At 39.2% G+C, this 16,562-nt stretch overlaps 1 protein-coding gene across 10 annotated transcripts in view; it reads right to left on the bottom strand.

The window, feature by feature from the left end:
- adgrb3 (adhesion G protein-coupled receptor B3) overlaps positions 1-16,562 on the bottom strand; it is a 119,908-nt gene that overhangs the window by 64,167 nt on the left and 39,179 nt on the right. For 7 of the 10 annotated variants that reach the window (XM_030106443.1, XM_030106445.1, XM_030106438.1 and 4 more), the window contains exons 3-4: positions 7,436-7,546; positions 4,620-4,781 (exon numbers count right to left, since the gene is read on the bottom strand). The exons of 2 other annotated variants lie outside the window; for them this stretch is intronic. In XM_030106443.1, the coding sequence (XP_029962303.1) occupies positions 4,620-4,781; positions 7,436-7,546 (273 nt within the window). The remainder of the gene's footprint in view (positions 1-4,619; positions 4,782-7,435; positions 7,547-16,562) is intronic. One more of the 10 variants, XM_030106444.1, reaches the window with a different exon arrangement.

The following is a 16,562-nucleotide window of genomic DNA, read 5'->3' as shown; positions in this document are numbered from 1 at the left end:
TGACTATATTGTGTAATTCATCCACATATATCATACTTTGCTGTCATAATTTAGTTTTTATGAACAATAGCAGTCAAACAGAATTGTTCCACTTGCATGTCGGTTTGAGTTTGAGCTCAACTAGATTCCAGCTGACAGATGGTGAGTCTTCACAAAACCGCAGAGAGTGTTTACTATAGGCTCCAAAGTTTTACTTTAGAGGGTAAAATATGGAAAAATGCAGACAGAAGTGAGACGCCTCCTGTCTTGTGTTGGCACTCACAGTGCTTGTAAATGTACAGAGATATAAAATGGTGAGCGCAGTTCTCTCGAAATGTAAACGCTTAACCTCTGTTATTAGTTCCTTAAGCAGCTGTTGGCTCACGGCTCCCCATATTAAACCTAATCTACTGATTGAAATACACCCCATAATGAGTTTTCAGGAAACAAGCATTTTAGTCTGAGAAGTGTGCAAAAAATGAAAGAAATAATACAGTGCATGAAAACACGAAACAGAGTTCTTGTTTTCTAATGAGCTACAAGGAAACTGTAATAGGATTAACAGGTTGTGGCTGTCTTTATCGATTTCTGTGTGCTTAAAGATAACTCAGATAGCTCAAAAAGTAAAAAAAAATAAATTAAAAGGCAGGATTTAATAAAAATAAGAGACAAACTACATAATCTCAAAAGTCAGACACGAGAACCCAAAACTATTTGTATGCCTGCTTTGTCCATCGGGAATAATGATTCCTCTCCAAACGGCTCGCTCGCCACTGGAAGCTGTGAAAAAGCGTGAAGCGCTCCTGCAGCACGATATTTGGATCTCAGGATCAACTGTACAGTTGCAGTATCACGGGATCAAGCCGAGGGTCCGTCATGGAGCGAGCCACAGCCCGTCCCGGCCCCTGCCTCCAGGCGCTGCTTTGATGCTCTTAGCTAAGTGTCCCGTGGCGGTTGAGGCACTTACTTTGAAAATTTGGAGTTCAAAGCAGGCAACCACCACAGCGCGCAGTGATGGAATAGGTTTCTGCTTGTGAGTGTGTGTGTGTGTGTGCGTGTGAGTGTGTGTGTGTTGTCCTCTGAACTGCAGCCATGCATTGCAGGTATAGTCAGAAATAGTCGTACTGGCGCTAAGGGTGACATTCTTGGACCACCATTAGCATTTGCCGATCAAGTTTTAATTAATTTGCAACTGGGACTTGGTAGACTTTCTCACAGTCCTCCGCTGAGGCTTCAACCTTTTTCACCTTGTTAAAGTATCTTTTTTACTCAACTGTATTCACCACACAGTGTTTGTTTGGGCGTAGAGCGCCATCTCTTTTGACACCGAGTCATTTGAAGTAGTTTCCAGTGACAACTGTTGACGTACGGTTGGTGTGTTTCTATGAGCAATCATTTTTTTGTTGATTCCCGAGGCCTTGTACTGCAGGTTCAGAGTGTTTTCCTGAAAACAGAACCATCTGTCAGTGCACATGCCTTAATCGTGTAGAATATACCATCCAGAAAGTCCCGACCCTCCTTTAATTACGACATATTGCAGCCAATTTTTTTAGTTTGAACTATTATGTAAAGTAAATGTCTGCTTTTAGTTGAACTAAAGAGTTAAGAACCCACATTAAAATAATTAAGGGGACTTGTTGTTTTTGCCAAAAAAAAAAAAAATGTTCAAATGATTCAAATTTAATTTCCTAGAAAGAAAATAAGATATAAAGGGTTGTTTTTTATTATTGGTTTATTGCATGGTGGACATTTTATATGTAATGGAATTTCTGCTGCAGCCAGATTAAAGTAAAAGCAGGTAATACGCTCCTGACACTTTCTGAGTACTGTTCACTTTTATTTAGATATTTTAACCAGTACATTTACTTTTAACTGAGTGTCATTTTGAGTTCTGGTTGTGCTTGATGCATTTTTTTTCTGGCTGTCTTTCTCATTTTTGGTTTGTTTGTTTTGGCTTTTGGTATATGATATACCAAAAGCTAAGATATACCGTATATCTTATACCATTTCCAGTATTTTTGTCACAAATTAGCCTTAATTGTTTATATTGTGACTAAACAGAGCCTCTTCTGCAGATTTTTCTTATTTTCTCTTATTTTCATTCTTACTGCTTATTGCGATTACAGAGATGCCCTTCTGCCGTGCTGCTGAACTACTCTGTAGAAAAGTATGTAAGGTGGTTATTTTTGTAACATCAGTTGTCAATAATTATCTTTTAGCTGATCAAGGAAATTTAAGATAACCTTCACTCAGATAAATCTCCCTACTCTGTAACACTGGCCTAAAGTGTAACCCAAAAAAGTGAAAACACACTCAAAAGGAGAAAAAAAAACCTTTACCTGTGAGTGAGTTAGGTTATTTTACAAGAAAGTGTTGCACCAATTAGTGGACACAATGTCTGTCTATACTGTAACTATAATCAGTACTCTGCTTGTGCCTGCACTTAGGAGTGCAGCTATTCTTTCATTAGAATAATTGTAAAATCAATTTTTCTCAATGGATTGCTTTTTCAGTGCTCTTTTGTTGTTTCCAAAGTAAACATATAATACAGGAATTGCTATTTGATTTATATCTGAAAACATGTCTGGAAGTGATCTTTGTTTAGAAAGGAGAAGCACTGCTAATGAAATGAATTTGTGCTTTTCATATGGAACAATTGCATATTGCTGGTTCTGACCTCAGCCTGCTTTGCTCTGTGCTGCAGTCGAAGGACTTCACTCTAATCCTGTGTTTGCACAGATGCCGCCACTCTCCGTCAGCCGTGTGCAGCAGAAAATGTGAAAAATGATCAGAATTCCTGCAGACTGGGCTGCTTTCCTTTCACAGAATAACATCCTTGAAAAGAACGCTGCTGGTTGGGTTGTAAAGACACTAGTGACTCAAAGGAGATATTTCATGAAGCAGAAACATTGCTGTATTTTGGCAGATGCATGTATGGAGGCCCAGGATTTCTAACAGCATGCTTGATCTCAGCCTGCAGTGCCCAAAACAATGTTCACAGATGATGTTGCTGTTTTCAGAGATGGTGGCTATAAGGTATGCTTTTTTTTTTTTTTTTTGTCAGATTGGAAATAACATTTTTTTTTTTTAGAGCTTGCTGCATTTTGGAGGTGTCCTGCCATCCTGTCATAGTACCGACTGTCAAAAGTAAGCAAATCCATCTGTCTGTCTCACAAAATATTAGATTTAGCCTGCATGTTTACTGTGGCGCAGTGCCAGGCTGGATTTGTCTGTGCCGGTTTGGTGCAGTGCCGAAGTGAAGTTAGTGCTATATCAGCCGTATTTTGAAGGGGGGGAAACAAAACAACAAAAACAACTCCTATCTCTGTGAGTGCCAGATTTTTAATCTAAGTGAAGTGAAGTGGAAAAAAAAAAGCCCTCCATAATCTTGCAGATATTACTGGCAATGTAATTTAGCGACACCAGTGGAGTATAGTTCAAAGAATTTAAAATTAAAACGACTCATTTTATTCTCACTATTTTCTGTTCCTGCAAAGAAAGAGAGAGAGACACATTTTGTAACACAGTTTGAAACTTGTGAGTAGATTCAAAGTTTTTAGTGATATTTTTTTGTTTTTAATGTCAAATCTAGATCCTCAATTAACTACAAGCACAAATCTTCGGATATGTCACTAGTACTCATTTCACAGTAAAGTATTTTGATGCTAAATTAACAATTATTCTTATTATGAATGATTACATGTACCTGTGTGGCTATTTCTTTTTTCCGCTGCTGTTAGAGTAACATCATAATCACACTGAGAGTGGTATTTAAGCAACTGCTCTTTTGAAATGACTCACTCTTGTTCTCGCTCTCGATGTCCACGCACAGCAAGAGAATGACCCGTTTGAAAGCAACCAACTACCCACTTGCACATGTCACATCTAAAAATTAAGTGCAGTACATCACAGATCAGATTGTCACGCTGCTCACAGTATTTCCTGATCAGTCATAATTTCGTGCGTATTTGTGATGCAGTCTCACAAGCACTGCGCTTATCAGCGCCATCAAATATTTTAACCAAACATGAAAGCAGAGTCTCATTACTGAATAAACATATTTGTTTGTGTAAACAATTCTGAAAATGGATGAATAGTGATTTGTGACACCCTTTTTCCTGCCGGATGCATTCTGGCAAATATTACCGTACTGCAATCACCAGTCAGAATAGCATCTGATGCAGATACCTGACTACCAGTGACTCATCTGCCGTGCCATCATGGGCTGAGGAAGAAATGCCTTACAGCATGTTTGAAGAAATGCTGCCAAGCTATTTTAAAATGCACAGTTGACCTTCAAGGAAATGAAGCTGATGACATATCGGTATCTACAGCTCTCCTCGCTCCATGGAGAACCACATGTCATTAAACCTTTTCAATGCTGATGAATTGCTGTACAGTTATATGAAATGGAAAAACAACACAAAATAGACAATGATTTAAGGAAAAAGAAAATCACAAAATAACATCAAAGAAAGAAAACATCAGATCCAGTGTATTATCTGCAAAGAGGATACTGGTACATTCTTAAAGAGACACATTCAAAATGGAATCGTTAAAAACAAAAACAGCACATTTCCTCCCATATAAACAACAAAGGAGCAAAACATTAATATTCAAGAATCTGCGGCTAACACTACCTGGACAAGGGGCAGTGTTATTGCAAACCCTTGATTCTCTTAAAGGGCCGCTGCAGTGTGTTCCGTATGGTGAGACACATGTTCTTGTTCGCACCTGCGACCCTTGACCGCAAGTTACGGAGCATGAGCTCCACTGGGACCACTCCTCTGCACCTGATTCACCTGTGTGGGAGAAGGGTGACACTAGTTAAATGCAGCAATATGGTCCTGGGTCACGGCTCACGGAGGGCAGGGTGGGGCAAGGTGGGCGGGGTTGAGTAAAATGGGGAGGGGCCAACATGAGTCACGACTGGGTGAGTTGGGGGGGTCCTACAGGTTTTACAAGTGCACTATCATACAGTCTGTTCTACCTTAATGTGATCTTTGATGAATACTGAATTAGCAGCCTGATGTTTTGTTTCCAGACGAGTGATTTCATTTTAGATGCAGCAACAAAGAGGTTTGTTGCCGCAATCACTGTGAGAAGTTCCACTGGCAATGCTCTTCATATGAGGAGGGAGATGTGTAAATCAATGAGCCTCTTGCCAACAAATTCAAAAGTGTATTTATGCAAAGATCACAGAGAAGGTGCAGCTATTAATGTAAAGACGAACACTTGACATTGGGCTTACATCTACCTGTTATAAACGTTATGAAATAAAATCATGCCTTGCAATCGAAAGGAAAAAAAATAATTAAAAAAGGATCTATTAAACAAAGTGAGAAAATTGTCATCAGTAAAGAAAATTGCAAAGAACATGGTGCCATGCAAGAAAGACACATCTGAGAAATAAAAAATGGAACTTAATGAGTGTTAGTTGGAAGAGGGTTTTAAGATGTAAATTCCCTTGCACTGCAACAAACTGCCTACTTTCATTGGCAATCTGAAGGCAAATTCAGAGTTTTGAACAATAGATTGGAATCATTTCCAAGTCTGTTTGAACTAGTTAACTCCTAGAGATGAAAGAAAATGAGGAAGTTAACTGATTTTATTCAGCAAATCACAGCCATTTACTTTCAGGTGCCTGAATGTGGCTCACAGCAGAATGTATTCATGGTATTGAAATTTCTACTGTGGGAGCTCACAGGGAAATATAACAAGTAGTATTGAAGCCACAGAATGAGAATTTATACTGCTGGTCCATTCCTTTGAGCGTACAGGAAGGCTTTGCTGCTGTTGAACTCTGCATGCAGACTTATCATTAAGTAATCGTCCAAAGCAGCTGGAAGCAGATTACAGAGGTAAAGGACCATAGTTATAACATCCATTTCAATACGTCTTTTTAAATTAAAAGGTACATTAGAAGAAAGAGCATGGAGCTTTTCCATCTTCATGGTCCAAAAGGTACCAAAAAGCCGTGAAATGCTGAATAAAGCTGCATATCATGATGAGGCAGTGGGGCGGTTTCCAAAGCCATGATAGCCTAAATGAAAGAAGAATAAATTATTTGGTGACAAGCGAGTGGACAATCAAATTCCTACACGGGAGTAGTCACCGAATAATTGATGTTTGATTATGTTAAACCCTCAGGTGAAGTATTCAGTATTCAGCTTCTTTGAGGCTTTTCATGTATGAGAAAACGAATTCAAGGCAAAGAGGAATGTTTTTTTTTTTTCTTCTATTGCAGCTCTGAATACATTTATGTCATTGAAAGTCATCAAATTGCGTCAGAATTTCAAGCGCTATATATTTTGGAGACGCTTCTCAGCATGTGGCAGCAGGGACACGTCTAGATTCGGCCAAATAGGGATCTTAACCCTGCCCTTAATTTTGTAGATCATAAAATAGACTTGAAAGGTGGATCAATTTGTTAAATGAGGCAGTACAGGGAAAGTAAATTGTGTGAGAATGAGAAACAGAAAAGCACAGCGATGTGACTAGACAGGGAAACGGCATTCCTACAGCGTGAGCAAAATGGAGAGGCGTTAATGAGCACATGTTAGTACCGGAATGTATGCATGTATGTATCATGTCTTAGAAATCAAAGGGACGGGGGGGAGGGGGATGAAAGGAGAGGAGTTTTTTAAACAATGACAGCAATTTAAATGGAACAACACATGAAAAAAAAATCAAACATTTCCCAAAAAACAAAATTTAAAACAAAAGTTCTAAAACTCTTACTAGTAGCTACATCTAAACCCACCCTCTTAAAAAATAAAGTAGTTTTAGAGAATAAAATAATAGTGGAATAAAAAAAAAAAACAGCTCAAAAAAGATAACACAGATAAGGATGAAAGCAAAAGAGATTTTGCTTGAATTTGCCTTCACTCAATTCTCTGATTTTAGCAAAAGTGTTAAGGTGGAAGGTTGTAAAAGTCATTACGAATTTAGATCATCTCAGTTTTTAATTTATTGGATGCTACACTTGATTAAGCCACATACTTCCCTTTTATCTCTAAGGGCAACATCTATCAGTTCAATTTTTTTGCCAAGTATGTGTTTCGTATTTGGCTGAAGGGGTGGGTTTTTCATTGAATGACATTTAATTTATGACGCCTTGGAGGAAATGATTAACTACATCTGGGCCTTAGTTTTAAACTGCTGTTTAATTAATGTGCTATGAATATGCTGTATGAGTAATCCACTTGCCAACTCACTATGTGACAGTTAAACAAACAGACCCACAAAACCCAATTATAGTCGATATTCAAAGTAAATATCCGTATAGAAATGGGAAATTTATCTTTCTTGTTCATATGTAGCAGTAGAGAATGAGTAAGGAAAAATAATAATGCAAAACATTTCCACTTAAAAGGTGCAGTACAAGAGAGAGCATGCATGATGAAATTAAGTTTAGTTAACAAAATAAAGTAAAGAAAGATAACTAATATATTACCAGTTTGTGCCATAAATTTAGCAGATTCAGCTTGCTCCTGCAGGGCCTTTGTGTCATGAACTGATCTTGGCCGCTGACTTTTTACTGTATGCTCTCCGATCATTCCATATTCTATGGGACAAAATAGAGGTTCATATGAAAGCTAGGCTTAAACATGATCTTCTGAGAACAAAAGCTTATTACATACTGTTTTCAGCAGGTTCGAAGCAACTGCAGTACATGGCTAGAAACAAAGACCACACAAGTTTGTATTTAATTTGTTCCTTTTTGTTTTGTTTTGTTTTGTTCCTCTATGGCATAGAACAATGCAACGAATTTCTAAAAAGGGTGAGTTGGAAGTATTAATTGAGCTGGAAAGCACAGTGTAGACACAGAGCAAACATGCAGATAAACTCACATTGTTTTCATTTTCTTTTTTGATAAGACTTTATCGTCAAGACCAGCTCCATTTCTCCCTCCCTCCCTCCCTCCCCCACCTCACCCCGCCCACCCCGCCCCGCCCCTCCAACCTCCCACCTGCACACCTCCCCCCCAAAAAAGAAAACAAGAAAATAAATGAAAGTAAAAATGTGTAAGCCATCAGAAAGCCACAGAGGAGGGGGTCATGGACATAACATGCTATTGATCCACGGTTTCCTCAACAGTTTGTCATCTTGGTGTGATTTCAGGTTTGTTTGGGTTTTTTTTCTTGGAGGGGGGGGTTGGGGGTTATGACCCAGTCCAAAATGTCGTGAGCCTGAGACAAATGTATTCCGAGCTGTACACATTACAAAGCATGCCCTCTTTGTTTCCCAAAAAAGGAACAAAGAGACAATGAGCACAGTGTTGTGGCGCCACACTGAGAAAAGTGGTGCTTGGGAAAGAAAAAACAAAAAAAAAAAAAAACTACATTTAGATATGAATTTGCATCTGCTGTTTTAAGCACGTCTGACACACTGTAAAGCAACATCCGTATTTTTCACACACTTAAATAGCGAATGCAAATTGTTTCCGGGATCTTGTTACAATTAAAGACGAGCATCATTTTTGGCAGTGTGGGCCTAATGAGGTGATTTTATCATTTGCAAATAGCAATACAGGTGATGCATCCACAACAGGTTCACACATAACTTATGTTAGTACATTAGACAATACAATGCATCAGCCACTGAGAGGGATGTTTAAGTCCAGCAGGCTGGAAGAATTGGAAAAACTAAGCTCCCCTTTCAGGGAAAGCTGCCCTCTGATCTGATCTGATCATGTTACACATGAAGTTACAAGTTTTAGGATTAATTAATATTAATCATTATTAAATCACTTGACTCGAAAAAAAAAAAAAAAATCCAACTGCTGGCATTAACCAAATCATATCAGCAAAAATATTTTGTGATTGGATTAGAGAGGAAAAAAAAAAAGAAAGAAAAACTAATCAGGGCCAAAAAAAAAAAAGGACCTGAGTTTGCTGCAAAATTCCTACACAGATTGCATCAGGAAAAAAAAGTATTTGTGTCTGCATGGAAAAAGAAAAAGGGAATATTAAGCAGGTAAAATAAAAGGAGGGAAAGCCGCCAGGTAGAAACAAACATGGCAGCCTTTTGATGCTGATTGGGATCTTCAGGACCGTGACTGCACAAAGCTTCAGAAGCTCGTTCAAAGGTCTGTGGGACTGATTTGATCGTGTCCGCATCTGCTCGGCTGAAATTAAGCAGAAAGCACAGTTTGAACTCTGTGCCCGACAAAGACAGTGCAGGTACGCTGATGGTCGGACAGACAGCAGGCAGCTGATCTAATGTTCGGTCATGTAAGGCTAACTGCTGCAGATACTTTGACGCGCTATCTCTTTACTGAGTTTCATGCCCTACCCTGTGGTGTCTTAAATCATGAACAAATCCCTCGTTTGGATTAGAATAAAAGGCCTGTCTGCTTTAGTCAGCCGGAATGTCTTCTACTTTGCAGGGAATTATATGGGAAAATAGCGGGGCACACAGGATTTCAATTAGCTTATATGAGGGAAACTAAACGCCGTGAGATCACACAGAGCGCGCTCACGCCACTTGGCCCAGTGGGACGGGATGAGAAAGAATAACGCCTGACGATGATATGACTCCTATTGGTTCTACTGCATTTTTACTACTATTCAACATTAAGAAGGCTGACCGCACACCTTCATTTTGTGCTTCCACAGTGGCTCTTTAAATGCTAATCAGAAATTACAATCTTCAGAAATCATTGATCTTTATGATATCATTCAGTGTTTATACTGTCAAGGACACACCTTCTGTGGTGTTGCATTCTGTATTGTGCTTTTAAATTCTAATCAGATATGACTGACTTCAGAAAGCATTGATCTCTATCACGCTTTCCCATAATTATTTGCCTCTGAGAAATATTGATCTGCTCAGCGGTGATATTAGCCTCACAGTGAATTGCACCTAATCTAATCCATCTCGCAGCAGCTCATGATGAACAATGCAACAAAAGCATCGCAACGTGTCATTAGGCGTGGTGTCAGGAAGATACTTGGATAGCAAATAGTTATTACACAGCATGTACTGTATGAATCAAACTTCACGCATCTTTAAATAGAGGTGTTCCATCACCACGCGTTCATCACTTCATGACGGATATTTGACTAATCGAATCTGCACCAGTCTGGACAAAAAGTCACCGCAAAGGCACAAAAAAAAAAAAAAACCTGTTGGTGCACAAATGAGAAGTGGCTGATTTAGAGCACAAGGCATCTCGGCTTTAAGCTCGTGATACCCGGAGTGTCTCTCCACGCCACAAAGCTATGATGTTAATCCTAACGTTGTGTTTCAGAGAGCCTGAGGTAGAACGAAAAAGAGCAGCATGTCAAAACATGACACCAAGAAAAGCACTGAGAAATAAGGTTTAATTGAAATACAAGGTTTGTGTTAAAGCCCGTGGCCATGGAATGGTAAGCATGGGAGACAAACCAGGATTTTAATAACTGAAGGGGTAGACTGTTGTCATTTGTCAAAGCGGTCCAAAACAATGTGTCTCCACTGTATTACGAGGCAGAAAAGCGCAGATGATGCATTCAGCTTGTCATCACTTAGAAACACTTCTTCTGTTTGCGACAGCATAATTTTGAAGTTATGGCTACTATTTGTAACTTTTAAACCGGGTGCGTGAAAGAAAAAATAAGTTCGAGATTTATGAGGTGGTTGTCTTTCAGTCAGGACTAAAGAGAGTATTTATTATTGATATCCATCAACGCTCATGCTTCAACAACAAAGCAGAGACAATGGCATTCAGAGAAATCCATCACCGTCCATTGCTTTCTTTCCTTTGTGCAATGAATGAGTCGCTTCTTCTGTTCTGATTGTACGTCGCCTCTAAATGCCACTGACAAAGTCTGTAGCATGTTGCAAATAGTTTATAATGGATTACACAAAATGGATAATCGTCGAGGATACATTGAGCAATAAACATTTACTAATAGCAGTCATACAACCTCATGTATCTGATTATGTGGATGCTGCGGAGGAATTGCAATATGTATACTGTATTTACCAAACAAAGCAATGCAAAGGCCACTATTAACATAATAACCTGTCATCACTATGAAATAACGCTGCTGTGTTTTGTTTTGGTTTTTCCTTTCTTCTCTTCATGCAGGGACAGTGTGCAAGCAGAGGCTGTATTACTAGTTTAATATATAGCTGGTCGTACTGGATCTTTGTTTAACCTCCTTCACAGACTCATATTAAATAATGCATTATTAAAACACAACCAACCACATTACTTTCTTTGCACAGTATGCGCCCCTTTAGAAATGCCCCGCTCTTTGAAACAACAATTTTTTTTCGTCGCATTTTCTGAGACTGTGACTGCATAAATAAGTTTAATGATGTGAATATGAGTAATTGTAATACACTACGCTATCACCATTTCTGCTCAAATGTTTCCCTCTGTATTGTTTTGAACTAAAGATTAAATATAGAAAGTTCAACATCAATATTATCAATAATAAATTAAATAAAATGTTTGACTTTGTTTTCTGGAACATGTCATGACAGCGACAGTGACTGAAAACAGTTAATACAACAAAAAAAAAGGGGTGGAAGCAACTGGCAGAAGCAAACACACACTCACACACAGAATATTTTTTGTAGATAACCTTTCCGTGTCTCTCACATTTGTACATTTTTAAAAGCTCCTAATTTGCTAAAGGGAGAAGCAGTCTGCACTCCATTTAGCAACACTTTACTTCTTCAAACCTGCAATTACTTCCAGTGAACTGTTAAAAAAAAAAAAAAAAAAAAAGATCCTTTAGAAGGTGCAAGCAAAGACTGTTTTCTGCCATCATGCTGCAGCGTCAGTTCATAATGGCAGCCATTTTGGCCCGCTTGCCAGGGATTATCAACAAATCAGGTGAGTAATAAAGAGGTGAGGAATGAGATTAAGCTATTTTAAGAGAAAAAAAAAATTGCTTCACTCTCAACTTAAAGAAGGTGGCATGATTAGGCGGGCCGTCTATTATGAGTTCGGCTGATTTCTGAGCTGATCTTACCGCCAGATATGTCTCGCCACTTTTTAAAAAGGAAAAGGGGGGGAAAAAAATAACAAACCTCTTTTGTTCCAATCAGCTTTGGAAGCAGATCTCTGGGGGTGCGTCTGTTAGCAAAGCCAGTACTGCATGCAGAAACAGAAGCAGCCATGGCAGCTGTGGAGCAGCCAAAACAATAATAAAAAAAAAAGCTCTGGCTACAATGTAACAAAATCTCTGCTCGAAGTGCTGCTTATGCAGGCTCAATAACTGAGTCACCACTGGGCTGTAACCTCAGCAGACGATAACAAATGATGGGAATAACAGAAGGATGCCAGACCTGAGAATTTCACACAACGCCGTTCCTGCATGTGCTACAGCCCACCCAGGCCTTCATCGCCGTGTCAAAGGTGTTGCAAACATGGAAACTGCTGGACGGTGTTTTCCTGCCCGAGCCAAGCTATTTGTGTGAACCTGATTTGGTTGGTTCATGGCTTTCCTGACCAGTCGCAGCTCACTGATGCTTTCAGGCTTAATTAGTGACCGTATTTACAAAGATACTCATGCTTGATTTAATTATTGTCCCGCTACTAAGTACATGCAGTACACATAACAAACAAATAAAACTGAAGCAGACAATCAAAGGGAATAAAAGGTTCCCGGGTCCATGACCTTTGCAGTCATGGATCCTCTGCATGCAGTGAATATTAAGCTTAAACACGGGCTGCGGTCACGGCAGAAACTGAAAAACCAAATGGTAGACGTTTCATTTCCAGGTTCATCCTCACTGTGTGAACACGTTCCGTGTGTAATTTTACTGAAAGGCGTTAAAAGCCGGCCCCCATGTCCAATGACTGATGTGTCTAACCTTGCATGAAATGAGCCTTTACACACAAGCAGCCCCTCTGAGTCGCTTCTATCAGGGGCGCTTCGCTTACTGCCCTCCATGCGTTCCTCTCTTGAGCGACTGACTGTCACAAATGTAGCTTTTTAATGAATGGCACTTCATTATCACTGCACTTTGAGAGGTCTACTTTCCTAAAAAAAAATAATAAAAAAAGGTTAGGGTCCACACAGACCAGGCAGAGGATTGCTGACCTAACCTCTCCTTTCCTCTAATCCATTAGTCAGTAACTACAAACGTTCAATTAATTTGAATCAATTTATCGACATAGGTCTTCTTAAGCCTTAAATCCTGAATTTTGAATGGAAATTCCAAAGAATCATTGAAAAAAACGACAAGAAGAAAAAATAAAACATTTGACCACATGCTGAAACAGCTGTATTATAATTTATGGGTCCTCAAACTCTTGTTTGTGTGAACAGCACCTGTTCTCCCGCTTGTTATTGACACCTAAACGTCAGTGCAGAGAAATGATCATAGCCCGTTCTGATGGGTTATGGATTTTCTTGACAAAAAAAAAATAAACATAACAGCTACCATTAACATCAAGTGTGCTGCAATTACGAAAGAAAAAAAAATAAAGACACATTTTAGAAGGAGGTAACAGGTAGTTTGTTATTATGAGTAAAAAGAGAATTACATAAAAGTAACATGACATTAAAAAAATGCATAAAGTACACATTTTTGGAACACAGATACAGATGCTTTTTTTTTTTTTTTAGATATTAAACATTTTAGAGGCTGGACAGTGTGTTTTATTTTTCAGTAAGTCTCAAAGTTCAAGACAAAAAGGTGAAAAAGTTCCTTTTAATGAAGCAAAACATTTAAAAAAATGATGATTATGACTGATACAATGATCATGAGGCAATGAAGACATGTCCTATTTTAGCATGTAGTTAGGCATTAGTCCATCCAGAAACAACGTAGAACTACCGTTCCCTCAGTGTATCTTCTTACCACCATTATGCATCACGACTGGTGGGGCCATATGCTTGAGCCAATGTAAAAAAAACTCAATTAGTCCTTCATTAAGAAAATGAGGGGGTTGCACGGAATCAGATACAAATTACGGATTGTCCTCTGAGACATACAATTATCCATCATATTCCTTCTGCCATCTGTTTGCTTCCTGTTGACTCTCCTAATGACTTAGATTGAAGCCAAATTAGAATTCTGTGCAACTGCCACTGCACCTCATTGAGAAGTCATGTGAACTTGCCTAAAAATGGACCGAGCGAGGTGAGACATGCACTGGGAATACAGTTTGTTCAGCGCAGACAGGATATGTTTTGTACTGCTGATGTGCAGGCAAATGAGTGGCCGGTGGAGATTGCATCGATAATTTACAGCACAATGTTAAATCACAAGGTTATTGAGCAGTACCGCACAAAGCAACCTAGATGGAGCTCTGACGTTATCAAAGCACTGCATCAGGAAGCCCTGTTGCTGGGTGCTGCAAGCAGATCACTCCTCCTATTTTTCCATTCACTTCAGGACTTCAGTTCTTTTTCTTTCTTTCTTTCTTTCTTTTTTTTTTTTTCTAATTCAACCCATATGAACTGGCATACTGTCCAAAGCCCCTCAGTTTAGATGCAGGTGCCACACACAGTCTATGCAAATGCTTCGATCATGCAGCCGCTGCATGGATCACACACACACACACACACACAAAAGAAGATCGGTCACAATAATGGGGTTTCATACAAGCAATTTTTTAAATCAATTTGTAGAAAATAGACCTGATTTTAGGATTGAAAAAAATGGGAATGGAAAAAAAAAGGCATCATTTCTTCATCATTTATTCTGTGTGTTTTCAAAGACGCAGCCCTCCCTGTGCTTGGTAATATGAGTAATGTGTTGTGCGTTTGAGCTGCATGATGCTATCAGAAAATGGGTCTGCCTATGGAGCATTTTAAAGTGAAAGCTATGCCAAGATTGCGGCTTATAACTTACAAAATCACCAACCCTTTTCAAAGAGCAACACTGCTGAACCACCCGTGACTAAAAGTGGGGCTGCTGCAGGGACACAGCTGAAAGGACTACTGTGCACTGACAGAAACAAGGATGGATGCGGATTACTAATGAAACCATTTCAGAAAAGGAAGAACTCCAGTTACATGAATAGTATAGAAACTACACATTAAATACTGCATGAAACACTAAAGCCATGACAAATCTAGGACACCAGTCTCAAGCATTTGATGTAATATTCTCTTCTAAGTTTTGGTCAACTGCCTCTTGCTTTCTTTCTCTCTTTTTTTTTTTTTTTTTTTTTTTTTGACCAGCAGGATACGGTTTTAATGTGCTCCTGTAGATTTTGCATAATTATCCACTGAGATGTGCTTTACTACAACCCTCCTGCTGGGGGACATCAGAAAAGGAAGGCAGCGAATCTTGGCATCGCTATAGAAACACACAACCCCAGTAGATGACCTGGCAGTCGCACGCACTGCCAAGCTCAACGCCATCATGCCAAGCAATGCATCTGTCAAGTGAGAAACATGACACATTTTTTTGCACCTTTGTGACTGCAGCCAATTTTCAAAGAGCATACCTTGTCCTTTTCGGAGCCATTTTGCTTGGCATACCAAGTGGTGACCTTCGATTTAATAGAGTCATGGTTTGGCGTCCGTGGAAATTCCTCACTAATAAATGGAAAATGATACACCTAAAACAAATTAAAGGAGCAAAACACAATATGGTCTCTGTAACCATGGAGACAAATGTGGCTGGATGACCATATTTCATAGCGAGATAAATCATATCCAACAGCCCCTAATGAGACTTTCATAATTCATGCTGTCAGCTTTTCCACAGCACCAATCAAGTCTGATCCTTTTGCAGTGGTAAAGCCCACTGCTCCAGACTGCCACCCTGCATCTATCAGCACAGGGAACATTGTGTCATATGCAAGTTAGTCATGAGGAAGATGCCTGCAACATGCCCTGTCTTGGCTCATTGGCTAAGCTCATGTTAAACCAAATACGCTCTCCAAAATAATTACAAGGACACAGACGCGATGAAGAAATGTCCTCAGACAAGTTTGAGCACAACAGCAGCGCAATAGGATTTTCATTTAATGGATTCTGATGCCAAGTCTGGGAACACGAGACACATCACAGTTATTACAAGTTTTGAGGCCACGCTTGGCTGCGCCCGGTTGTAATTTCTGTTGGTGTTTTTAAAACTACGGTGTTCAGGCTGTATTCATTTAACTTAATTATTCCACTTTCAAAGAATGTTTGATTTAATGTTTATCTGCAGTGTTTACATGGAGCTGCTCTCCACTGAAGCGTAACCAGATGACCAACACCTCTGATTTAAATTGAAACTGAGTGGCTGCTCTGTTGTTGAGGCATTTTCAGAACCCAAAGCATTGCTTGTGTTTGGTGTAACTGAACACAATCGACTAAAGGCATTGAAAAAAACATAAATGGTGGTCAACCTGTCGTTGGCCTGTCCTTTTTTAAATCATTTTATCAACGGCAAGCATGTATTGATCCGATCTTTTATCTTGAGCAGTGAAAGAGGTGAACACCCACAATCTCTAAATGATTTTCTTTAAAAGCAAGGTGAAACGTGATATTTTCCGTCCTTTATATAGACTGTAACAAAGAGTTCAGGGAGAAATAAAATTGAAAACAGGAAGAGATGGCCCTGTAGGGATTCAGTCCCAGGGCAACAAGAGCATTTAGTTCAAGAGACAGGGGATTAAACCACTTGGTGTAGTT

This window comes from Salarias fasciatus, chromosome 13 (genome assembly GCF_902148845.1).
Source record: "Salarias fasciatus chromosome 13, fSalaFa1.1, whole genome shotgun sequence".
Taxonomy (NCBI): Eukaryota; Metazoa; Chordata; class Actinopteri; order Blenniiformes; family Blenniidae; genus Salarias; species Salarias fasciatus.
The sequence above is the reverse complement of the archived record's forward strand: the minus strand, read 5'-3'. Positions and strand labels throughout refer to the sequence as shown.